Genomic DNA, 26,556 nt, shown 5'->3' on the forward strand with positions numbered 1-26,556 from the left:
TTTATATTCACAAAATATCTTCATCCTGCTGCTTTTTCCTGCAGTTTTACCAATTTGGTTCACAAAGCTTTGGTTCTTGAGACGTTTCTTTGACATTTTCCATTAACCTGATGTCAGACGTTTAATTCTGATTGTTTGTTTATTGATGATCAACTTTTTAATTTTTTAATTTTTTTTTATTTATTTTGAGTCAAAACCAGTTCACATTCATCCATGCAACATTTGAAAGATAATTCTTTGGAAATCCTTTTAATAAAGGATTATAAAACATAATAAAACGAGACACGAACTTGCACTCTGTGCAACCTGCCAGAGCTTTGCTGAGTTCAGATGAAATAGATCACAAGTATAAATGCAAATGGAAAATAAAGAAGTAAAAATAATACTAATTCTATTCAGATACACATACATGCACACTTTATATTGACAATTCCGTACAAAAAATGATTTTGAATGAAAAAATATTAACTATTGCACCTTTAAGACATTAAAAGGTGTTATTGTTAGCAAATCACTGTACACACTCAGCTGTAATACAGTGTATCACCGATAGGTGGCGATAGGAACTGAAAGGATGAAAGTGTCAGCCAATCAGCTGCGTTGTTATGAGAAGCGTCATTTGGACCAATCAGCATCCGCGTTGTTCGTGAGTAGAAAGTTTCCAAGATGGTGCTCGAAAGCACTATGGTCTGGTAAGAAATAAAAGAATTTGCTTATATATATTTTATTCTTGGGAGTTGATATGAACTCCTGAGACGCTGTTGGGGTTTGTTGTGTTAGAGACGCGGGTGTGGTTTCGGTTTGGGGGTGAATGAGTCGGGAAATGTGATCGAGTTGAATAATTGCAGTGCACTCGGTATTCTCCTGAGTCATTATCTCTCCTGCTTACCGGGCAGCTAGCTAACGTGCTAGCCGTGTGGATTAAACAGGCGCTTTATCACCAAAACGCACTTTCTGTATAGTTATTAAAAGGAATGAAATGTGTTTATTAACAACAAAGTCTGATGTGAATGCGGAAGTGCGTCTGTTTGTTACACAGCAGTGACATGATTAAGCTAGCTCTGTAGCTGACATTAAGCTAAGTAAGCCTACAGATGTGGTCATTATTCCTGATTCTTCTTCTTCTTCTACTGCTTCTTTTTCTTCTTCTTATTATTATTCTCCTGCTTCTACTTCTATTTCTTCTTCATATTATTTATTAATTACTTTGCTGTAGGTCGTAATGGAGCGGTTATTAGTGCCACTGTCTCAAACTAGCCATTGTTTCCTGTTGGATTTTGAAAAGGATGCTGACTTGGTACTGTAATTAATTAATTAATTAATTAAAACCCTAAAAACATGCCACTGATCCTTAAAAACAAGAGCTAGCTAGGCTACTTGGCTGATTTAAAGGTACAATAGTCAATATTTTTTTATTTCTTACTTGTACAAATAATCTGTAAGAGATGTAAAACATGATAAAATACAAAGGTTTAACTGCTGGTCTAGGCACAAGGATCCGTTTGGAAAACTGACTTCCGGGCCGGAATGCTTGTTTGTGTTTGGATGTGGATCCTGTCAGTCATTTTACAGGCCACTGTGGATCCTGGAGGTGGAGCTTCGTGAACATGGGTGGGGGTGGAATGGGCTCAGAGTAAAACAAACAAAAAATTCACTTAGTGATTTACAACAAATCTGATTGGTCAGAATTAATGTGTGATTAATAGGTGTTGATTAATTTTCTGATATTTCTATGGCATTATTCTGTGTATGTATATATATATATACATGTATACTATATATACACACCTCATCGATTTGCCAATGATTAAAATATTTAATTTATTAGCGATTGACATCACACTTTTTAATGGTTTATTGTTGTGGAACATCACCGAGACAAACCAGTTCCTCTCCAAAAGTATTGGAACAGCAAGGCCAATTCTTATATTTTTGCTGTACACTGAAGGCATTTGGATGTGAGATCAAAAGCTGAATATGAGACAATAGCATTTTATTTAATTATATTCACATCTAGATGTGTTAAACAACTTACAGCATGGCCCCTTTGGTGACAGACCACCCCATTTTTTAGGTGAGCAAAAGTATTGGAACAGATAGTCTTAACGTAAATATCACTTAATATTTTGTTGCATATCCGTCGCTTGCAATAACTGCATCAAGATGGTGACCCAATGTCATCACCAAACTGTTGCATTGTTCTTTTGTGATGGTTTTCCAGGTTTGTACTGCAGCTTTTTTTTTTTTTACTTGTTGTTTATTTTGGGAGATTTCACCCTTCAGTCTCCTCTTCAGGAGGTGAAATGCTGCTCAGTTGGGTTAAGGTCTGGTGATTGACTTGGCCAGTCTAAAACCTTCCACTTTTTTCCCCCTGATGAAGTTCTTTGTTGTGTTTGCATTATGTTTTGTGTCATTGTCTTGCTGCATGATGAAGATCCTCCCCATTAGATTGGATGCATTTCTCTGTAAATTGACAGACAGAATATTTCTGTAGACTTCTGAATTCATTCTGCTGCTACCATCAGGAGTTACATCATCAATAAAGATTAGTGAGCCCGTTCCAGAAGCAGCCATGCAAGCCCAAGCCATGACACTACCTCCACCATGTTTCACAGATGAGCTTGTATGTTTTGGATCATAAGTAGATTCTTTCTTTCTCCACACTTTGGCCTTTCCATCACTTTGGTAGAGGTTCATCTTGGTTCCAGCACTTTTGTGGCTCATCTCTGTGTTTCTTTGTGAATTCCAATCTGGCTTTCTGATTCTTACTGCTGATGAGAGGTTTGCATCTTGTGGTATGGCCTCTTTATTTCTGCTCTTTAAGTCTTCTTCGAATGGTGGTTTGAGATACTTTCACCCCTTCCCTATGGAGGTTGTTGATGATGTCACTGACTTGTTTTTGGCTCTCACAAACTCTCTCAGCTGCTTTTGTTTTCCTTGGCTGATCTGTTTGATGTCTGGTTGTTAGTACATCAGTGGTTTCTTTCTTTTTTATGACAGGCCAGATTGTTTTATTGGCTATGTCCAATGCTTGTGCAAATGGCTCTGATGGATTTTCTCTCTTTTCTCACCATCAGAATGGCTCGCTTTTTCCCCATAAACAGCTCTCTGGTCTTCATGTTGGTTTATCCTTTTTAACGACAAATACAGTCTTCACAAGTGAAACCCAGGCTCAAACCAAGAGTAGATATTCAGATGTAAATATCAGTAAATGATAGTTGGCCTTGCTGTTCCAATACTTTTGGCGGGGACTGTGTGTTATAGCATCTCTCTCTCTCTCTCTCTCTCTCTCTCTCTCTCTCTCTCTCTCTCTCTCTCTCTCTCTCTCTCTCTCTCTCATGCTCTCACTCTCCCTCTCATTTTACAGAGAAATCGGAAACCTCCCGACATGTTTTATTCCTTACGTAAACACCACCTCGTTTAGCTTCATAAGTACTAAACCTTTTATTGTTCAGGGTCTAAGTGAATATTTTATCAAAAAACAATGATATTTCAGTTGCTAGATATGCCAGAGAATCTGGTACTGTTAAATAAAAGATCTTATAAATCCACCACAGCTCACATTTATAAAGCCGTATCTCCTAAAGCACTTAATTATTGAAATGGTCACATGGTTATGAAAATTATGGCAACTTTCCAGATGTTGTCAAAAGAAATGAGATCATTCCTCTCACTTGGATCAGGTGTCTATTAAACAAAAACTGAAAGGCATAATTTATTTATTACATTTTTATTATGTTTCCTTGTTCCTCGACAACATACTGTTCTTCATAATCTTCATCTTCTTATTCTATTTGGAAATTTGTACCGTTTTCACGGGTTGCAGTTTTTGATGTCACAGAATTCAACACAGATATAGATCTTATATGGAAATGTTTTTTTTTCTCTCCCCCCTTTCTTTCTTTCCTCCTTCGTAAGACTTTGGGGTGCTTTTATTTTTAGTCATAAGGTCATCCAGACCAAACCATAGGAGCTTCAGACAACAAACTCAATTATGTAGTACGCAGGGAATCGGGCAACACCGTAGTAACCAACTGGAATATCGTAGCAACCACCTAGCAACTCCCTAGCAACCAACTGGGATAGCATAGTAACCAGCTAGCAGTAAACTGGGATAGAATGGCAGTGTTTTAACATTAAAACTTTAATGGTTTAATTGTTAAACATGTTCTAACCTTTTAACATTTTAATTTTTAAATATAATTATCATGTTTTTTACATTTAACCATTGTAATCGTTTAGCCCTTTAACCTTTACATGCTTAACTGTTCAACTTTTTTAACGTTTTAAAATCAATGACAACACTGATTAAAAAATGCAGCTTGTACAATTTCATTGCTAAAATTGTGAGGATTCCTGGTGAGTCCTCTTTCAGCATTATCCAGGATTTCTACATTTTTATCTATAAAGTGTATAAAGCATAAAGAAATGGAGGCCACACTTGTATCTTACAGTCTCTGGTGAAGACTGATCTCAACCTCTGATGCATTTTGTTTATGCTTCGTCAGTTTTAATGTAAAATACACCTTTGTTGTCTAAGCATTGCACAAAATCTCTGTACTCATTCACATTATTATTATTTTTTTCTGCTTTCCAGTGTAGACAACAGTGAGTACATGAGGAATGGTGACTTCCTGCCCACCCGACTACAGGCACAGCAGGATGCTGTCAATATCGTTTGTCACTCAAAGACACGCAGCAATCCGGAAAACAATGTTGGGCTCATCACTATGGCCAAGTGAGTGCGCAAAGAGGCTAGAATTGGTTCATATCTTAAACTGGCAGCTGATACATATCATCACATACTATGGAGATTTCATTCCAGAAAAAGCAATCACACCGGTGATAAAACATGAGATGCCATACACAAACAGTACTTTTCATTTATGACATGAAGAAAACATACCACACTGAAAAGCAATCCCTTCTCTGCATTTCACGCTGCAGCATCCTCCTGGAAAATGACGCTTTCATGCCCTGAGTATGGCGTAGAGCTGTGATTGGACAGTGATTGCATTTCAGTGTGGCACTACTGCACTGCACTGATGAAAATGAATGAATTCACACACCCGCTGCTCACAGCCTACAGTGTGTGAATCTGGTTACCGAGCAACCACACCATGTTGATAGCAGATAAAAAAAAATCTTTGCTAACTAGGCTTTTGATATGTTTGCTATATGGCCAAAAGTTTGTGGACACCTGACCATCACACCCAGATGTTGTTCTTCCCCAAACTGTTGCCACAAAGTTGGAAGCACACAATTGTATAGAATGTCTTTATACGCTGTAAAATTACAGTTTCCCTTTAGTGGAACTAAGAGGCCCAAACCTGTCCCAGCATGACAATGCCCCTGTGCACAAAGCGAGCTCCATGAAGACATGGTGTGTGTGAAGGTTGGAGTGGAAGAACTCGAGTGTTCTGCACAGAGCCCTGACCTCAACCCCACTGAACAGCTTTGGGATGAACTGGAACACAGACTGCACCTCAGACCTCCTCACCAACATCAGCGCCTGACCTCACTAATGCTCTTGTAGCTGAATTAACACAAATTCCCACAGAAACGCTCCAACATCTAGTGGAAAGCTTCCCAGAAAAGTGGAGCTTATTATAACAGAAAAGGGGAATAAATCTGGAATGGGATGTTCAGCAAACACATATGGGTGTGATGGTTAGGTGTCCACAAACTTTTGGCCATATAGTGTATATTGGATTGTGACAATGCTCAAACTACTCGATGTCTGAAAAAACTCTTGCACACTGTGCAGCATGATTCACAAGAAATTTAGACACATAAGCGTGCAAAAATCATACAGTGTAACTGTAAACTCTGCTGAATTAAATCAAACGTTATTTCCTGTTACGGTCCCTTTTCGTTGATGGACGATGGAGGGGAGGTATGACAACCTGTGCGCGAACTATTTGTTGGGTGTGTAATAGTGTGCATCTGATTTGTGCTCTAGTAGTTGATTGTGTGTGTGTGTGTTTGCAGTAACTGTGAGGTCCTGACTACTCTAACGCCAGACACCGGGCGCATCCTCTCCAAACTGCACGCCGTTCAACCCCGCGGCAAGATCAGCTTTTGTACTGGCATCAGAGTAGCCCATGTGAGTCAGCTTCTGTTGTTCAGTGCACAGACCTCTACGCGTGTGTGCTGTTTACACGTGCCTTGATGATCGCTTTATGTACGTTTATGTCTTTATAGTTGGCACTGAAGCACAGACAGGGGAAGAACCACAAGATGAGGATCATCGCTTTTGTGGGCAGCCCAGTGGAGGACAATGAGAAAGATGTAAGATATCTATCTGTGTGTCTCATGAGTTTTCAGACCTTTAATTTGAAGGTACTATGCTCTTTAAAATGAAACGATTTCTCTTTCACAGCTGGTGAAACTGGCAAAGCGTCTGAAGAAAGAGAAGGTTAACGTGGATGTGATTAATTTTGGAGAGGAGGTGACTGGCTCTGGTCCTTTTAATTTAATTATAAGAACTAGTTATGCACCATAATGGCTGCTTTTTTAATATTTAAATGTGTGAACAAATGTTATACCATTAAATTTTTTTTTTCCTCTGAACATCCATATATAACCAGACTTTTTTATGTGAAGAAATTTGCTGGAGTAATGGCTAAATCACTGCACATCCTTCTTTAGTAGCTCTGTCTGCTCAGAATCATCCGCTTGCCCACGTGAGCAGAAACGATTGAGGGAATTAGCGTTCATGTTAGGAGTGAGCCATGTAACACAAGTTACTTTAGATCTGTTGATTTGTCTGGGTGTGGATATATGCTGGACATTTTCCTCACTGTTTCATCATCTCCTCCTGTTGTTTTTTTACTTTTTCTGTAGGAGGTGAACACTGAGAAGTTGACTGCTTTTGTAAACACTCTGAATGGAAAGGAAGGAACAGGCTCTCACCTGGTCACAGTGCCTCCCGGCCCCAGCTTGGCAGACGCTCTGCTCTCCTCTCCTATCCTGGCGGGCGAAGGTGGCACCATGATGGGTCTGGGAGCCAGCGACTTTGAGTTTGGGGTGGATCCCAGCGCTGACCCCGAGCTCGCTCTGGTAAGATGGCAGTATAGGGCAAACAGCTTTCAGATTTGGATCCTGTTTTGTCCACCGTCATCCACATGATGGGTCAAACATGAAGATAGCAGATGCTTCTGATTTCTTCAATTGTGCCACCTTGTTTCCTTTTTCTGCTTCCCTTCCTCACGTCTTAGCCCCCTTTGATGAGGACTGAGGACTCAATGAAAGGATGCACGTACAGAGGAATCGATGTCATTTATTTAAGCAATATTGCACTGATTCACATGGATTTGTACATTCTCGTTAAAGGTGCTTCATCTGACGAGCTTTCATATTTTAAGTCAAAAGTTTTATTCCTGAAAAGTATCATTGCCATGTCCGCTGATGATGTTGCTAACTCTACTGTAGTAACCGTTTTGAACTTGGAAGTTGAATTTTACGTGGCGAACACAGACGAGCGGAGTGATACGAGATGAGCGCAGCGCAGTCTTCCATCTTGAACTTGAAACCTCTGACTGTTACAGAATACTGACACTGGAGACTCCTTCCAAAAATGCTACATGTCTCCTCACAGGAACCTTCATCATATCAAAGATTACACAGATTTTAAAAACCATAAAAAATCAGCGTATGTGGAGCATCTGTCAAACAAGTCCCTGTGTCAGCTGTTAGTGTAGAAACAATGATAAGATAAGATTTTATTTATTAATCCCAGGCGGAAAATTCCAGTGTTGCAGCAACAGACGAGAGATAATAGACAATATAAGACAATGACAATATAGCAGCAGAAGGGTGTTAACACACAAATGAAAGGATATATTAATAACGTATTAATGTATTAGATATAATAATGTGGCACTAAATAGAGGTGGAGACTTAGGAACCACCTGTATATTTTTACACTGTGTATTTTTATCCCTCGCCTCAACTTCTTTGAGAACATTAAAAAAAAAAAAAAAAAAAAAGCTGATATTTTTAAAGTTGCAATAGTTGATTTTTTTTTCCTTGCTTGTACAAATAATATAGAAGATATGTATATAACATAATAATAAAAAAAAATAAATAATGGATTAAGCTGTGGCCTAAAAAGCTTAGTAAGTCACTGATAAAACTCATTTGGAAAACCATCCATTGGAATGCCAGTCATTTTATAGACATTCTGGGGGCGGAGCTTCGTGAACATGGTCAGGAATGGTGGAGTGAGCTCAAGGAGTTGAAAAAAGAAAGAAAAAATTTTTTAAAATCATCCAGATGTTGAACCTAGCTAACTGTTAGAGAACTAATCTTGAAAAAAAGACTAGTCGTACTTAATGCACCTTTTAAAAATGAAATTTGAAAAATGCCCAATTTAAAGTGTTGAAAAGCAGTCTGTGTTGAAAGCTTTACGTGGTGAAGGTATTATGTTTTCGGGTTGTCCATCCGTCTGTGCGTCCCAGATTCTTGTTAACTCAAGAACGAGTGGTTGAATGTTTGAAGGGTTTATATGGAGTTATCATTGTAACCAGCAGGTGAACTGATTAGCTTTAGGAATCGATCCAGCAGAACGAAGTTCACAACAAGATCAAATGCTTGAAGTAGTTCTTCCTCAATAGCTTCCATCATGTTTGAAGTTTATTTTAAGGGTGGCTCTGGCATACAGATTAGTAACAAGAAGAACTAGATTTGCTGGTGGAGGAGGCATCCTTGCTGACGTTGTAGGCATTGAGTGTTACTTTGTCTTAAATCCAAAAAAAAATACAGGAACACAGTCAGAATATGGTTTTATTCAGAATAGCAGTTTGCAGTATCATTATTCTGGTGCACTCATTCTGTTTATAGTGTTTTAACTACAAAGGGGTTAAACATCTCGTGTATGTCTTTTCTTTCTCTATCAGGCTCTGCGTGTGTCGATGGAGGAGCAGAGGCAGCGGCAGGAGGAAGAGGCTCGGAGAGCGGCCGCCCAATCAGCTGCTGAAGCAGGAATTACCACTCCTACTGCTGACGGTAAAGATACATCAAGAAAATAATGTTATACCTCTGATTACAAGTGAAGCTTGGGTGGAGTTTGTGTAGTGGCAGTTTGTGTCACTGAAAAATTTGACATCTTGTTGTCTGTGTTTAATTGAGTCTTACTTTAATACCATCAGCTCTGTAGTATTTGGTAATTTCATATCTTGTTCTCATGGTCTATGACTAACACAATATTGTACTAAAAAGCACTACATAGTTCCATGTCTATATAAAATGAATCTTGGTAACCGTTAGTGGAAATCTCGCTCAGTGAAGAGAATAAATGCATTGCATCTGTTCTGTTCGACATTTACACAGAATCAGAGGAAGCTCTACTGAAGATGTCCGTGTCTCAGCCTGAAACTGGTGTGACATCACTGCCAGACTTCAGCAGCATGACCGAGGAGGAGCAGATTGCCTATGCCATGCAGATGTCCCTGGCTGGAGGAGGTTCGTTGGATTCATATATGGAAATAACTTGATGTTTCTACAAAGTGAGCTAATAAAATCCAGGCTTATTTGAAATAGCCTCACTTAAATTAGCCAGACAGGTCACTCCAGGCTTAGTATGTTTCCCCTACCAAAGTCCAGATGCGACTACTTCAGGTGTGGCGGTAATAATCGAGGCTCACTCCCATCAATGTGATATATGAGCAGAAATGAGAATGGATTGTGGAAACAGCAACATGTCAGATAAAGACTGCATAAAAAGGACAGCTGTATTCTTCCCTATAGAATTGTGCATTACACTCTGTAAAAGTTACAAAGAAATTATTATGAAAAAAGGTGAAAAAACAGAGTATTCATAAAGCTCTAGATGCTGTAGATCGCATAAGAAAACCAAATTTAAAACATTTATAGATGTTATGGGCAAAAAACGATAATAGCTACTTCTGTTGAAATTATGGATTTAGAAGCAACATGAGCGAAGTGAAATGCACATAGGTCAATGTTAAATATAAATATACACTCACGCTCCATGCAATTATCCAATCAGCCAATCATGCAGTAGCAGAAAGATGCATAAAATCATACAGATAAAGGTCAAGAGCTTCAGTTAATGTTCACATCAAACATCAGAACGAGTAAAAAATGTGAATGTGGTTGTTGGTGCCAAACGGACTGGTTTAAGTATTTCAGAAGCTGCTGTTCTCCTGGGATTTCAATGCACAATTTACACAAAATGGCATGAAAAACAAGTAATATCCAGTGAGCAGCAGATGAAGAGAATGGCCAGACTGATTTTGGCTGACAGGAAGTCCTCTTTAACTCAAATAACCACTCTTTACAACCATAGTGAGCAGAAAAGCATCTCAGAGAGCACAAAACCTTGAGGCGGTTGGCCTACAAAAGCAGAAGACCACGTCGGGTTCCACTCCTGTCAGCCAAGAAGAGGAATCTGAGGCTACAGCTGGCACAGGATAACTGAAACCAGACAGCTGAAGATTGGAAAAACATTGTCTGGTCTTTTTTCTCGGTTTGATATGAAGCTCTTGACCTGTACCTACATGTAATTCGTTGATTGGATAATTGCACGAATCAACGGCGAGTCAAGTAGCGCAAAGTGATACAGTTTGACTCTCAGTTTGCACTTTACTGCACCAAGTAGTGTTTTGAAATGTAATTTGCACACTCACACAATACTGTGCCGGATATATCTACATCACTCACATAAGGGAATATATTCTATATTGATCTCTTAGTGGAATGAGTGCTCATCACCTTCCAAGGTTGACTTGACGCACTTTGTAAATGGTAAAGATGGTCTTGTCCTGAAATGATCTTCAAGCTAGAATAGTTTAAAAAAAAAGAAGAAAAAAAAAAAAAAAAAACTCTGTAGGCTACTTTATTTATTTATTGATTTATTTATTTATTTTATCATTATATCTTAATGTTAAAGGTTGTTAGGCTACACAATGTATAATATAATAGATTCACTAGATTGGCAGCTGTTTGCTAAACAGTGCTGCGAAGAAACCTTGTTTTGGCCCGGTGGAACCATGTGGCTTATCCAATAGAACTAATCAAACTGATCAACATCAACAGGGAAGCATATGTGCATATGTCAGCATAATTCTATTTTCTACCTCTAATACAGTGTGTTTAAATTGATTTCTGTTTGCTTTACAGAATTTGGTGAATCAATGGACACAGGAGCTCCAATGGACACAGCCGAATCAGCAAAGGTAAAGCCACCCAAAGCCTAACGTACGCAAGATTGTTGCGTGTGTATTCTGCAGGCTTTTAAAAGGCTGCGAGTGTGTGTGGTGCAGTTCCAGTATAAACTGATGTCATGTCTAAAGCAGAAACTGTACTCTGATGTAACATATACACAGGGTTGTTTTGCGTCTGACCTGGAAACAGCCGGCACAGAGGTATTCAAAACCGTATCAGGCCTGCCAGCCTTCATGCATTTTGCGCAAGTTTCATTACACGTAAAATGTGTACCGGTGGTGAAAGTGCCCTAACTCTCAGTCCGTTGTCCTTATTCATAAAATATTTTCTCATTATCAACAGGAGGAGGATGACTACGATGTAATGCAGGACCCAGAATTCCTCCAAAGTGTACTAGAAAATTTGCCTGGTGTGGACCCCAACAACGAGGCCATCCGTAATGCCATGGGCTCCTTGGCTTCTCAGAGCGGAACCAAGCCAGATGGCAAAAAGGATGAGGAGAAGAAGAAATGATCGCTGTAGAAAATAACATAACCGGATAGACAAGTCCTTTGACGAAAAAAAATAAAATGGAAAAAAAAATCCTCACAACCAAAACAGGCAGTGAGACAGATGCATATATATACACAAGATTCTGTAGTCCCATGTATGAATGAATGATGGGTAATGTGACACATCTTGGAGCATTGGCTGCGTACTAATTTGCTAAGATATTCGTTGGCAAAGCCAGTACCTCAATTTCACACAGCTTGCATATTATCTGTTTCTCTTGTGGTTGCTTGCTCTCCATGTTCATAGCTATTTCTTTTCTGTTTCCATTAAAACAAGTTTGTTTAAGAATACTGCAAATGTTCCCCATTGTTTCTTTTTGCTTCTCCACCCAATTGTGTTTTGAAACAAATTAATTGTCCAATGATCACAGTTTTTCTTATGCATTTAGCAGCGAACTCTTCAGGTCAAATACATTTTCAGTGGTGCCGTAATCTAGAATTAGTGCACACTGCTATTGCTGTTTTTCTTTCCTGTTGATTTAACACAGCCACACAGTGCTTAGTTTAAGTAGTTTTATTAAAGATTTTTTAAAGGCTCAGTGTAAAAGGCTCTACTTTAAAAGTTTTTCAACAAAATGCTCATGAAATGATGAAATGTATGCACCATAAATGAACCAGTTAGCTTCCATTCATTTATCTTTAAACAGACATGGTCTTTTTTTTTTTTTTTTTTTTTTTACTGATACAGTATTCAACCACATAATGCATTCAAAAAAAAAAAAAGCTATCAAATACAAGGTAGCATTTTTTTTTTCTAATAAGATTTCCAGTGCAGGTCTACATATCACTGTAGAGCATAACAGTTCTGGCATGACAGGATGACAAGATGTACACCAGTTTGTAAACAATCTGATCACTTCATGACTTGCATTGCCATAAATGCCAACAATAAAGGTTACCACATTATGAGAAGGCACAAATTCAGGGTGTTAAAACTGACCTTATGAAAATAAGGCACAGAAGCAGCAAGGGGAAACACTTTTCCTGTATTTGTAACTGTTCTGTGTCTGATGAGTAAAAAATAAAATAGCCTTTTGCAATGATATTACATGACTTTCTTGGTGTGTGGAGCACCTGTGTAACATACTGTTAACATTCACATTCTTTCCATTTTTCATAATACTGCAACTATTTAAAAAAAAAAAATGAAACCTTTTTTTGCAAGACTGTCCAGGCTGCTTGTTCCAATTCTTCATTAAAGTTGATGTATGACTTGAAAGAGTTATCCTCTTTCAGAGAAATCTGTAATGGCCTGTATTCCCTAATGCATGTAGAAAATAATGTTCGTATAATCCTATAAGACTGCCTAACTTTTCAGAGCAGTCTGCACATTCAAATATCTCGTCCTGTATTTCATTTTCAGCAGCTTTCACAGTGGTGGTTGGTCCCTCCAAGATTACACTCATTTCAGCATCGTGACCAGCTTTGTCCTGGTGGTTATCAGTTACTGTGTCCGTGTAAAGCGATGGAATTGCTTCAGTATTCTGAGACTGAACAGATTCTTGGCTTTCCAAAGCCTGAGGTTGGTGCGTCATATCAGTTACAGAATATTCTTGAGAACCCTCAAGAATTTTTGGTCCAGAAGGTCCAGTTCTACTGTTTGGACAAACATGGTCAGTGCTGGCTTCCCGTGGGAGTTCCTCATCACCCAAATCTAGATTAATGATTGGGATACTTTTTGACATTCTTGAAAGACGAGGTTGCACGTAGAGCTTATCTGGGTGGGGGTATTTAAAAAGGCTCTCCTTTGGAATGGCATCAAGGTCAAGGGTTGATAGCAGAGATCTGCTAGTAGAAGACCGTGTGCTTCCGAGGCCAACTGAGGTAGATTCACTGCTTTGGGTAGAATGCACTTGACTCTTTAAATCTCCAGTATGGCATATCTGATGAGCATAGAGTAGATCCCCGGTTGAGAAGCTGCTCTTACATCTATTGCATTTGTGTAGAAATGTTAAGGGCTCAGATGGGATGGACGGGAGGAGGCTGGCAGAATTATTATGAGTATTTAAATGTTCCTGTAGGCTTTTGTTATTTGCAAAGGAGAGATTGCATGGAAGGCACTGGTGAGAAATGGCACCATTGTGAAGGAGACTGTGCTTAACCAAGTTTGTCAAATTACTAAAGCTCCTGGCACAAACACTGCACTGTAATTTTCTTTCTGGTTGGTGAAAATTGCACTGATGAACATGCAAGCCTTCTTCATGGGAAAAGGTTTGAGGGCAAAGGGGACAAGCGTAGGGTCTTTCCTCAGCATGGTTCAGCAGGTGCATTTTATATGAGCTAAAGAAGTAAAATTGGAGGTTGCACTGTGAACAAGTATAGCAATGGCCTTTCCGATGATGAATCCGCTGGTGCAACCAGAGTTTGTTCCACCTTTCAAAGGAGTGACCACAACGTCCACAAACATACCTAAAAGCAGGGGCATGTATCTGCATGTGAAGGCACAAAGTCCTGTATCGCTTGTACCTCTGACCACAGCGTGGGCACTTAAATCTCCAGAGACTTGGTGATATTTCAACAGATTCCAGAGGCTCGTTCAAGGAAGCACGTGTCATCACAGAAGCTGTGGGTGATGGGGGTAACTGATCGTCATTAGAAAGATGCACAGTTTCAGGCAAATGTGAAGCCTTTACAAACTTAGAGGACTCAGGCATAAGTTGTTCTGTCTGCAGATTACTCCAAGTTGGGGAATTCTGAAACTGGCTAGCACTTGACAGAGAACTGCTTTTGGAAGCCTCTACAGAATCCATGTCAGCTGTTGACCTATCCTTCAAGTAAGTGCATTTTCTGGAGTTACTATGCAGGATTTCAGAAAGTGAGGAACCACAAGCCACCTCCTCCCCACTTGTCTGACAACATACCCTACAATGAACACTGACTTCAGAATCCTTTCCATAGCTCTGCCCACAAGCAAAGCAAAGATAGGGCGGATACTTTGTGTGGGTTTGAAGGTGTAGAGTATATTGACACCACTTCTGATAGAGTTGTTTGCATATTTGGCACTTGAAGAACATTGGTGTATTTACTTGACCATCAACTCCATGAGTGACTAGAAAGCCCTCGATATCACAATTCTCTCCAATTAAGCTACGCTTATGATTGCATTGTTTGGATATTTGATGCACCCGCAGTGCAGGAAGATCACAGAATGCACAACCACAATGAAAACAGGAGAAAGGCATCTCCCCTGTGTGTTTTTGAGAATGCTTTTTCAGAGCCTTGACCTGATTAAAACTTTTGGCGCAAATGGAGCAAGCATAAGGTTTAACTGGCCAGTGGGTCTTCTCATGGACTGCTAGCTGTGAAGATGTCCAAAATTCTTTTCCACAGGTCTTACAGGACATAAACTTAACCTGGTCATGTTTACGAAATTCCCGCATATATCCCTTAGGAAATTTGTTGTTATAAATGTTGCTAATTACACTCTTTCTACGTGTAGCATCCTTAAATGGGGCATCGGGTTTGCTGTCTTGTTGACCTGGCTCATTATTTTGCTTGGTGTCCTTCATGTGGGTCATAAAATGAGCTATCAAATCCCTTTTTTCTGAGAATTTTTTTCTGCAGCATGGGCATGGCAAAGACTGGACATGGACATTTCTATGGGATTTGAGTTTGGACAGCTGAGCAAAGTTCTTGCCACAGTGATCGCACCTGTAAGGTTTTTCACCTGTATGAATACGCTGATGAACGGTATATGCAGAGATATGGCGGAAGGATCGACGACAGTACTTACAATTGATATATTTCTTTGCTACTTTTGTACTCTTAACAGCATCAGCTACTGTACATGCGTCCTTATTTAGTGTGATCATGTAGTCCTCATCACAATACTGTGTAAATCTGTCTACTTTCTGAATTGGAGAATGTTTAAGTGAAATTGCATTTGATTCACATAGAGCATTATCATCACCAACATCCTGTTCAGATAATTCCCCCAGATGTTGATCAGATGTCCTCACACTTACACCCATTAAGAGATTTCTTGACCTTTCGTCCTTTACCTTTTTGTAAAATGCATTGGTAATGCAGGAATGGAATCCTGTACTATTAATAGTGGACTGCAGAGACAACTCAAAAGCTGCATCACCATTTAGCTCAGTGCTGTGAGCTTTCTCTTTGTTCCTTTTATTCCACGTTTGTTTTCTGCTTTCTGTCAAGTTTGCATCTTTGTTTTGTGACTCAGAAGGCGTTTTCAGTAGTGTATTACTAGTATTTGAATGGAAATCCTTTACATTGATTTGATACATGCTGTCATGGTTCACATTGTGTATTTCAGTCTCTAATGGGTCTTCAAAACAATCCAGTAATCTGTTGGTTGTGCTTGACCCCTTCTGAAAATTATTTGGTTGTGGACCTGAAGACACCTTGAATACCTGGCCAATGTGATATCTGGACAATTTACTTGACTTCACACACCGATTCTGTCCACAGTCAGTAACTAAACCTGGATGTCTATCCTCTTTTATTTCTACATGACTGTTTCGTAAAAGTTTTTTTTCTTTATGTATAGTGATGGCAGTACAGCGTGATTTTCTTCTGTATGTGGGTGGGGAGTGCATTTTTTCTGCCTTTGTTTTTAACTTTTTCAAATCTCTAGAAAATTTCCCAGAATGAGCAGTTACGTTTTTGGAAGGTTCCTGAATTGTTGAAAACACTTTGGCCATTTTCAGTAGCTTTCTCTTTTTAAAGGAGCGCCCTACCCTTTTTTTCATTGTAACAGGAGTACTGACGCTACTGAGGTTAACACAGGAAGACTTAGAATCGGGATCGATTTTACATTCATGTGCTGCGAAGTGAGTGGAATGGTCTTTGTAGGGTTCTACTTGGGCTGTTTCTTTCTCGAGGAAATCAGTGGGTGTTTGTGGACTCCCAATGTTTACTTCAGACTTTCTCTCTTTACTTGTGTTCTCTAAGCTGAAAACACTGTTCACTCCTGTCTCAGGGTTTGAGCTAACAGTCAAAGACTGTGATTGCCCCTGAGAATTATAACGAGCAGTAGTATCATCACTGACCTCTCCAACATTCATAATATTCTGAGTAATTACTTGGCCATTATCTGTCTCCTTGCCAGTGTTAATCAACAGTGAGGTATTGTTTGTATCTGATGATAAGAGCTCACATGAAGAATGACTTTGACTACAGGTAGGTGTGTCATCCAACATATGTGCCCTTCCATCTTCTTTTTTTCTCAACACTTTCCAAGAACTGTGAGCAGCAATGGTTAGTACGTCTGGTTCTCTTGGTGTGCACTTAGCATTTGATTTGTTATTGGTGGATTCCTCTTTTTTAGATGGTAGATTAGACTCTTCACCCTCTATCCAAGTCCTTGAAACTTCCATTGGCTTTTGAAAATGCTCCATAGAGCTGAGTGTTGGAGTTGGAGGATTCCCTTTTTGAAGGTTATGTACAAGGTTATCTTGTTTACGGTCAGAGGTAGATGAATATACAAGACTTGGCTCAGCAGAAATAGTGTCAAACTTCAAATGATGACTAGGTATGCTTAAATGTCTGTGGAGAGTTGCATTATTGTCTGTACAGCTCTTAGTTTGGCTATCCATACATTTCCAATTGCTGACATTTTTACAAGACTGTGCACATTCTTTGGATATTCTGTGAGAACTATGTTGAAGAGCTTGTCTCAACACTGATACACCCTCTTCATTCCCACAGGACATGTGTTCTTTTAAATTTGTGGACTGCTCGTGCATGTTAGATCTGCCTGGACCTAACTCATCTGACAAACAGGGTCTTTTGGTAAAATATGAAACCTCTTTCTCCTCTGTAGTTTTACTCTGCGCTAGAGAGCAAACCTCAGTGGCATCATAAAATCCCACTGATGAGCACCGCTTAAGTATCCTGCAACTGGTCTCACCGAGTACCTTGCCATTCGGTGACGACTCATCATTTGGGGGATCCATGTATTCAGTAACTGTCTGCAAAAGAAAAAAAGGAAAGCAAATAGTTATGATTTTGATTAAAGGAATACATTTAGCTACAGGTATAAATGTAACTTTCTTTTCACAGCTTCTTCTTCTTCTTCTTCTTTTTTTTTTTTTAACAAATCATAACCCACCCTCTGTTGGAAATCTTGATTTGGCTTAAAGGGAGACCTCTTAGTGTCATCTGATAAAATAACATCAGTTGGCTCTTGTGCTTTAGTCACTTCTCTGCTTTCCTGGACATTTGACTCATTATCTACAGGATCAAAATGGTTCTTTACAAATTCCACTGCTCTTGACTCGGTTGGAGGATCATAAATCAGTGGGGTTCCAGACATGTCTGCTAACAGATTCCGCTCCAATTCCATCCCATTACGCATCTCTAAAGCCTCTTTGATCACAGCCGTCCAGATGGAAGGGTTGAATCTTTTCAAGACCTGATATGAAAAACAAATTGGACTGTAAACAAAGCCAGCTGCCTTTTATTTAGGTAAACATTTTCTAGCCACTTTAACAGGAACACCTGTACATCTGCGCATGCACGCATGCAATTGTCCAATCAGCCAATCATCTGTTAGTGCTCACATCAAGTAACAAGAAAGCTACCGCAACTCAAATAACCACTCGTTACCACTGTGGTGAGCAGAAAAGCATCTCAGAACACAAAACACTTCAAACTCTGAGTTGGGTGGGTTACAACAGCAATAGACAACACCAGGTTTCACTCCTGGCAGCCATGAACGGGAATCTGAGGCTACAGTGGGCACCTGTCTTCACTTGGAAATTTTCCAATTCCAGTCCAGTTTCAGTGAGCTTGTGCCCACTGTAGCCTTAAATTCCAGTTATTGGCTGACAGAAGTTGACTCTATATGTGGTCATCTGTAGTCTGCTGTGCTTTTATGCTCAACACATTTGTAGCAAGTGGTTATTTCAGTTATTACAGCTTTCCTTTCATCTTGAGTCTGGCTATTCTCCTCTGGCCTCTATCATGAAGAAAGCATTTCTATCTGCAGCACTGTCGCTCGCTGGATGTTTGTTTTTTGTTTTTCACACCATTCTGTGTAAACTCTAGAGACTGTTGTGTGTGAAAATCCCAGTAGATCAGAGGTTTCTGAAATACTCAAAGCACCCCGTCTGGCACCAAGAACCATGCCACTGTTAAAGTCACTGAGATCACATTTTTCCCCATTCTGATGTTTGACACATTCTGATGTGAACATTAACTGAAGCTCTTAACCTGTGTGCGCTTGATTTGACACATTACACTGCTGCCACACGACTAGCTGATATGATAACTGCATAAATGAGCAGCCATACAGGTGTTCCTAATAGACTGGCTGATGAGTGTATATATAATATTCACCTTTTGTTGCGCAGCAGCTAACTGGTCATTCACAGAAGTGCTGCTTGTCATTGATTCTATTCTTTCTATATAATCCTCTGGAACGGCTCTCAGGTTTTCTGTGCTGGGATGCTGGTAGACTGGACAATTGGAATACTTTATTTCGGGTGTTATTCCAGATGGAATTTCCTGGCAATCTGCAGAAAAAGCTATTGAGGCATTATGTGTGTACGTTGATGATGATGATGATGCAACTTCAGGCAGGATTCCTTGCATCCTTGCAACTGGTCCCTAAAAACAGTATTTGAGGTTTTAAGGGAAGGAAACAACACACAAAGCTTGTCATATTCAGTATTCATAAAATTAACATACTTCTTTCATGGACACCTTGCACTGTAGCGATTGTGGACAAGCTTTAGGGAAGTCTCCATCCCATCTTTCCCCATAATTCCCCTCAGTGATGACTTTTCCACACTGAGAGGAAATATCATTAGTATTATCCAATGCTTGACATCCCCATGGTGTTGCATCTGCTACTCCATGGCTATGCTCGCCATTGTCAGTCCACGATGGGAATTTGCCATCCATTTTTTTTTTAGCACTCTGGTAGGTATGGCTTAACACTTTTTTCCATCTGCATGGCAAAAAAAACCAGAATAAAAGCATTAATCAAACTACAAGATGATATAAAATAGATTAGCTGTCTAGTGGCTATCATCGGGAGATTGTGAGTTCAAATCCTGACAATGGCACAGCCATCCATTGCCAGGAATCTAGGGAGCAAGACTGGTTCACAAGAAGGGAAGGATCTCTCCTCTCTCTCCTGTCAATCAGTAGAAGCAATCATGGGTGTCTCATGTATGCGAAAGAGGGTAAATAGCACTTTCCTTTAAGTGCTTTATATTGCTCTTTGATGCTACATGAGCAGCAGTGTCTCAGATAAAGCCCTCCCAGGTGGTTATTGTTACGTGATGGGGGGGAATTAGTTAGTGGGTGGAAACTGAAAAAAAGAAAGAAAATAAAGAGTGAAAGTGAGAGTCTATTTAATTAAGTATATGTGGGCCAAGCACAAAGTAACAGACCCTGATCATGTTATAATATGCCTTACACAAACTGTAATAACATAATAAAAGTAATAACATAATAACTGTAATAAAAGTGTCTATCAGCTTACTGAGACTACTGGCAGATTTCCCTTTATTCTTCTAGACTGATATCAGAATTCACCAAATTGTGCAGCATCCAGAGAATCTTGGAAGATTTATTTATTAACACATAAAAATTATATATAGATGTGGAATTATAATGTTCATGTGCATTAGGAAGGTAACAATTAAAATTTTTATACTCAAATAATGTTTTGTTATAATTGATCTCTAATAATCTATTGATCGTTTGCTGTTACAAATACAGTAAATTAAATTACACAGAGAATTAGACAAAATTAAATAATGACAAAGTGGTGGGACAGGGAATTGCATGTTTCTGAATCAAGGTGAAATTGTTACTTTTGGTTTGTTTGCTGTTTGGTTTTAATGCACATTAAAGGATTTTTTTTTTTTTTGTGTGTTTTTGCAAAATTATGAGTTGAACGCAGCAATATTCTACCCAAAAGTAGTGGCTTGTGAGGTTTAAGCAGCCTTGTATTACAGTCGTAAACAGGAAGTTTTTCACCTGATGTATTAACTACTACAATTTGAATACAAATGCTTTCTGTAATTTATACTATCTCATAGTGAATGCATCTCAGATCATTCTTTCCCTTGCGACATGCCAAATAAATCCAACATATCAAAGGAACTGAAAAACTGATTATCTTCCAAGTTAAGGACCAAGCAGAACTTACTACATATCAGACTGTCAATTATTCTGTAAGGTCTAACGACAGCATTCAAGGTGAGGGCTACTTATAAAAGCCCAGTCACATTTCATTCCCTATTCAATTCACAGCACTTCAAATGATAAATATGATGTACTCTTGCCATTGCTTTAACTTTTATGTGAAACATTGCTCTAGGGGGGCGAAGAAGGTGTCATACTAATAAAAAACATCCAATAATGTGTTGCTGTATTTTACTATTAACAGAGCACGAGATTTAATATGCAGCATTTTTTTTATTTATTATACTACTTGATGTAAATATTTCAATTCATTTAACCAACATAGTTTACATGCTTTTATTGACAAAATATAGAAATATATATTGGTAGCTGCCGAAAATTAAGACAAAAAAAAAAAAAAAAAAACACGGTTTGTTATGTACCGTCCTCTATCCTGAAGACTCTCATGTGGTGGAAAACCTCCTGAACTCCTTCCTTTCTCATTACAGAAAGTTTCACTATACACAATTATATGCTACTGTAAAATAAGTTATTCATTGTCAGTCTTATGCTGCAATCCATTGTACTCTGAGCACCTTGTCCATGGAAAAGTGCAATGGTACTGACATTCATCTCGGAATTCCAAGTCATGAAGTTCTCTAACATAAACACACCTGACTTCCCTTTGATTCAGATTTCCAACTGCATTATTTTCTACATGATAAAAGTTGATTTTACTTGATATGTAGCTTTTCTGTTGTGAAAACATGTTTTAACATCTTTGTAAATTTCGATTTGCAACATAATTACATCATAATTCCGATGAATTCAGCCCAAATGTACAAATTTAAAGTCCAGATAAATTTTTATGAGCAAAGATGAATAAAAGAGTTGACCTACATTATATGTCATTTCTTCGTTAATCGAACAGAAATAATTCATATAGAGCTCATTAACACGTTATCAAATTTAGAGACTAGAAGTACAGCTGGAAATACTGTCTGAACTACTGTTATAGAAAATTAATCAAACACACATTCTGACCAATCAGGAATTCAACAGCTCATTTTATCACACAGAACAATGAATACCTTAATGCAGTTCCTTTTTTTTATTTTTTATTTTTTGGGTCTCTATGAAAAATAGACTAACTTATACAGACAGCATATGGCTAATACTGGTGAACCCAAACAATGATTTAAATCTCTATTCTTAAGAATTTAATTGAATCATGCAAAATAGGGTTGGACTACAACAGGACTGTACAGTGACTTCCACAACACTGGTTGTTACTGTACAGTCCTGTTGTAGTCCAGCCCTATTTTGCATGATTCAGACATGATTTGGACTCGTGCCACAAATTCACTGACTTTCGACTTGACATAATCAAAGCTGACTTTGACATCAGTGACGTGTGACTTCACTTGGGCTCAAGCCCAAGACTTGATATATTCTCAAAACCAAAGATTAAAAATTATACATTTAAAAGTGTGCAGTGAATCAACTCATTTTTTCCCCAACATACAGTTAATTTTCAGCAAATCGGCATCAATCTTCAGTTCTAAGGTACATGTTCAACCAGTCAGACAGCAACAAATTTAAATGAGACCTCCATTCATCGAGGCAATTTTGTGGTAGCCATGCTCCCAAAACTAGTAGCCTTCACCTACAAATATTATGTTGTTTGCAACAACAAAATGGCTGCAACATGTAGAGCCTGTGGTTCGAGAATATTAAAGGCAAAAGAAACAATTAAGGGGTTTCACAAATACTCGATTATAATCGACTACTCAATTATTTAGAAGAACTCTTGATGAAAATTACACAGTCAATTATTTGGCAAATGATGCTCCAGAAGATGGCGATAATGCGCAGCCAGCTAATTTGGCAGTACAACAAACTGCAGAACTTGTTGAAAAACCTTTTTTTGAGAACTTTTTTACTTGAGTATTTTTTTTCTTAGTAATGGTACATTTACTTAAGTAACTATTTTTGATACTCTACCCACCTCAGACAATAACAAGTATATGTTATTATTAAAAAAAATAAACTTAACTCAGCATGACACATCGGTCAAATTATTTAGTAAAGATTTATTAACTTATCTTATACTGAGATTAAGAATTTTAAGAATTCTCTTCCTTGTCTCCCTTACAGTACAGTAAGAAACAGTAATGCTACAGATACTGTAGGATTTTTTTTTTTCAGGAAAGCCATGCATTATATATAAAAAATATTTTGTATATACATTATTAAAAATACAACAATTGCAGAGAATTTGTTTTTCATAAAAAATTCAAAATTTTAGGATAAAATGAGGTGTATTTATATAGCACTGATCTTTACGTTTAACTAGCAAAAACAAATGTTCATTGCTTGTACAAGTAGGTCTTAAGGTGCCATATAATATTCACTACTAGATTATTAATAGAAGGAAATAGTCAACTAATCAATTATCAAAATAACTGATAGTGACAGCCTTACAATAATTCAAATTTTGTTCAGCTTCTGAAGTTGCACATAAGTAATCCCTTAATTATGTAACTTGTGAGCTGCCTGTCTTCACTTAGACTTGACTTGGGACTTAGCTTTTGACTTGAGACTTGTGACTTGCCAGTCTTGACTTGTGAGTTGACTTGAGACTTGTGACTTGCCAGTCTTGACTTGTGAGTTGACTTGAGACTTGTGACTTGCCAGTCTTGACTTGTGAGTTGACTTGTGAGTTGACTTGTGTCTTGAGACTTGCCAGTCTTGATTTATGTCTTGACTTGTATCTTGAGACTTGTGACTTGCCAGTCTTGACTTGTGAGTTGACTTGGGAGTTATCAGACTTAACTTGAGACTTGAAAGCCAAGACTTGAGACTTACTTGTGACTTGTAAACCAATGACTGGGTCCCACCTCTGGTAACTACTTTTCCCTAGTGGGTTTAATGGTTAGAGAGTCGGCCTCGTAACCCGAAGCTCGTGGATTGGAGTCTCAGCTCTGGCAGGGATTGTAGGTGGGGGGAGTGAATGACCAGCGCTCTCTTCCACCCTCAATACCACGACTGAGGTGCGACCCTTTAGCAAGGCACCGAACCCCCAACTGCTCCCTGGGTACCGCAAGAAAAAAGTTCACTACTGTGTGTGTGCACTTGGATGGGTTAAATGCAGAGCACAATTTCTGAGTATGGGTCAACATACTTGGCCAAACGTCACTTCACTTAAATTAAAGTGTTTTACACGGCAGTAACATTTTATCGACTGCAAAAGGTTACTTCTCAACTTCCTGTGACCAAACTGCACGCATTAATACACAATGCACACGTTACACTAAACCGACAGGACCTCTGAACGCATGCTGCTGCAGCTGAACTCTGAAAACGCAGGTTGGTTAGTTAGTTAGTTAGTTAGACATTCAGCTCGCGAGCTGCACAAACTCCTCTCAGATGGACTCACCTCAGCTTTTTCTCGAGTCACGAGCCATCACAATCGTCAAAAACGTCACGTTAAACTCGAACAGATTTATTTTTCATACTGACACAAGTCTCTGTGGCGGCGTGTTTCCCAAGCACAACTTCCGCCAAAACCGGAAGTGAGTGACTTTCGAAGAAACCGCGTACTCAAAACACTATGAAACCTCAGGTTAGGGTGGACGATATCACCGATTTTCTTTTCGAGTAACTGTTTCGAGTAGCTTTTGGCTTACCTCAGAAAGGGGATGTGAGAATGACGTCATTTTCGACCTAAGTCAAAAGGTAAAGGTAAAAGTAAAAGGTGCTACTTTGTTTACTGATCATGCTATGAGCAGCCATGTTGCTTTGACGTCACTTGCTTGAGTTGAGGAGCGTTTTCATCGAAAATTACGAGTTACGAGTTATCGAGTTACGACCTTTAGTCGAATGTAGACCATATAGCCAAAAGTTTGTGGACACCTGACCATCACAATCATATGTGTTTGTTGAACATCCCATTCCAGATTTAGTCCTCATTTTCGGTTATAATAAGCTCCACTCTTCTGGGAAGCTTTCCACTAGATGTTGGAGCGTGGCTGTGGGGATTTGTGTTCATTCAGCTACAAGAGCATTAGTGAGGTCAGGTACTGATGTTGGTGAGGAGGTCTGGGGTTCAGTCGGTGTTCCAGTTCATCCCAAAGGTGTTCAGTGGGGTTGAGGTCAGGGCTCTGTGCAGGACACTCGAGTTCTTCCACTCCAACCTTCACACACCATGTCTTCATGGAGAAGACCCACATATGGGTGTGATGGTCAGGCGTCAACAAACTTTTGGCCATATAGTGTAGCATATGCTGCATTTGAGTAGAGGTTGTAATTTGGAATTCCTGACCTCCAACCAGGAAAAGCCAAAGAAAACACCCCCTCAATTCGAAATTCTGACTCAGGAACTTAGGGTAGTCTTCTCAATTATGAATTCCTCCGAGTTCAGGGAGTGAAGTCAAATCACCATGGCTGCACACAGCATCATAATTAAACAAACTAGCACTTCTTACCTTTAAATGAGTTATACTGTATATACAAGTATATTCATAGATCAATCAAACACTGACACTGACTGTATGGTTCGTTGTTTTAAGGAGGAAAATATACATCACTCATCACAGTTAGCTGGCTAGCTTGTTGCTAACAAAAGACGAATATGGAGTCGTCCAAGTTTTTACCCCACTTTGTAGCTCGCATACACAGAAGTAGAAAATGACGTTATTCCAGACTTCTACTTCACACTTCCAAGGTAAGTCGAATGGAGCAGTAATACCATGAGTAGTACGGGCATGTGTATACAAGTGTACTTTTGTACGTAAAAGGATTTTTTTCTATTGAATAAATAAAATGAGGACTACATATATCATGAGAATTTTCAGAAACAACCCTGTACCACACAAAACACAATGTTCAAGTAATTCAGAAATAAAATACGCCGAAGTTGATGGTTTTCCTATAAAAGCATGTTCCACTGTGTTTTATTCCTCTTCCAACAGATCAGTTTGCTAATGATAAAATTTTTTAAATTTTATAGTGAATGACACTATGTGAATTTTTTTTAACCATTTATAGTTACATGTTGTGAATAAGTTATCTGTTATGACTTATATTACCACCCTGAGGTTTATTATTTTCCAATAACAGTATGGCCTGAAGTGGTTTGTTCCTCTTATATAAGTTTTTTCCTATTATCACTGGAAAACTTACTGACCATTAAACGTGCTGATACCCAACACTCCTTCCGTAAATGTTAAATAAACGTCTTCTTACAGAAAGCTTCACCATATCAATAATTATGTTAGTTTTTTAAAATGTAGTTATTATTAGGCTTAGATTTTGTGGAGCATCAACCATACATTTAAGTCTCTTTTCCCGTAACATATTAGAAGGAGTGCATTCATATAAACCTACAGCCAGCACTATTGTGATAGCTGCTGTTGTAGAAAATTAATCCATACCTTCTGACCAATCAGATTTGAGAATTCAGCAGCACTGTGGTGTAAATACATTCAGATACAGTCACTGCTGGTATCTGTATAATGCCTGGCTCAATCAAGTAAGCTTTTTTGCAGCCTTGAAGCATTCTGGCAAATGATTAATTAATTCCTAATTAATTATTATTCTGCACCATTATTTTTTTTTCAACATAAGCTGAAATTTAGTTAAAGAAATAAACATATAACATGAATACTTGTATATCCATATTGATTCTTAAAAGGGAAACATCTAGATGAAA

General features: G+C 38.7%; 2 protein-coding genes across 3 annotated transcripts; one reads left to right on the forward strand and one right to left on the reverse strand.

Moving 5' to 3' along the window:
• Window positions 1–563: 563 nt before the first annotated feature.
• On the forward strand, window positions 564–12,032 carry psmd4a (proteasome 26S subunit ubiquitin receptor, non-ATPase 4a). The gene is made up of 10 exons (XM_026942201.3): window positions 564–692; window positions 4,598–4,738; window positions 5,992–6,106; window positions 6,205–6,291; window positions 6,383–6,451; window positions 6,847–7,062; window positions 8,901–9,009; window positions 9,334–9,465; window positions 11,146–11,201; window positions 11,533–12,032. Exons 1-10 carry the CDS (start codon window positions 667–669, stop codon window positions 11,701–11,703), a joined length of 1,122 nt encoding a protein of 373 aa, XP_026798002.1. The 5' UTR covers window positions 564–666; the 3' UTR covers window positions 11,704–12,032.
• A 161-nt stretch (window positions 12,033–12,193) lies between these two features.
• Window positions 12,194–25,289, reverse strand: si:ch73-347e22.4 (uncharacterized). 2 transcript variants are annotated; one of them, XM_026942200.3, is made up of 5 exons: window positions 24,533–25,289; window positions 19,395–19,656; window positions 19,044–19,313; window positions 17,815–18,117; window positions 12,194–17,674 (listed from the first exon to the last, which is right to left on the reverse strand). In XM_026942200.3, exons 2-5 carry the CDS (start codon window positions 19,608–19,610, stop codon window positions 12,974–12,976), a joined length of 5,490 nt encoding a protein of 1,829 aa, XP_026798001.3. In that variant the 5' UTR covers window positions 19,611–19,656; window positions 24,533–25,289; the 3' UTR covers window positions 12,194–12,973. The 2 variants fall into 2 exon arrangements, with proteins under 2 accessions (XP_026798001.3, XP_026798000.3); XM_026942199.3 differs by having other exon boundaries at window positions 24,283–25,289.
• Window positions 25,290–26,556: the final 1,267 nt, after the last annotated feature.

This window comes from Pangasianodon hypophthalmus, chromosome 29 (genome assembly GCF_027358585.1).
Source record: "Pangasianodon hypophthalmus isolate fPanHyp1 chromosome 29, fPanHyp1.pri, whole genome shotgun sequence".
Taxonomy (NCBI): domain Eukaryota; kingdom Metazoa; phylum Chordata; class Actinopteri; order Siluriformes; family Pangasiidae; genus Pangasianodon; species Pangasianodon hypophthalmus.

Coding starts and splice junctions, on each gene's coding strand:
- psmd4a (XM_026942201.3), top strand. CDS start 667: ATGGTGCTCGAAAGCACTATGGTCTG. Junction 4,739..5,991: donor GGGCTCATCACTATGGCCAA/GTGAGTGCGCAA, acceptor GTGTGTTTGCAG/TAACTGTGAGGTCCTGACTA. Junction 6,292..6,382: donor TGGAGGACAATGAGAAAGAT/GTAAGATATCTA, acceptor TCTCTTTCACAG/CTGGTGAAACTGGCAAAGCG.
- si:ch73-347e22.4 (XM_026942200.3), bottom strand. CDS start 19,610: ATGGATGGCAAATTCCCATCGTGGACTGACAATGGCGAGCATAGCCAT. Junction 19,314..19,394: donor GCAAGGTGTCCATGAAAGAA/GTATGTTAATTT, acceptor TACTGTTTTTAG/GGACCAGTTGCAAGGATGCA. Junction 18,118..19,043: donor TAGCTGCTGCGCAACAAAAG/GTGAATATTATA, acceptor TTTTCATATCAG/GTCTTGAAAAGATTCAACCC.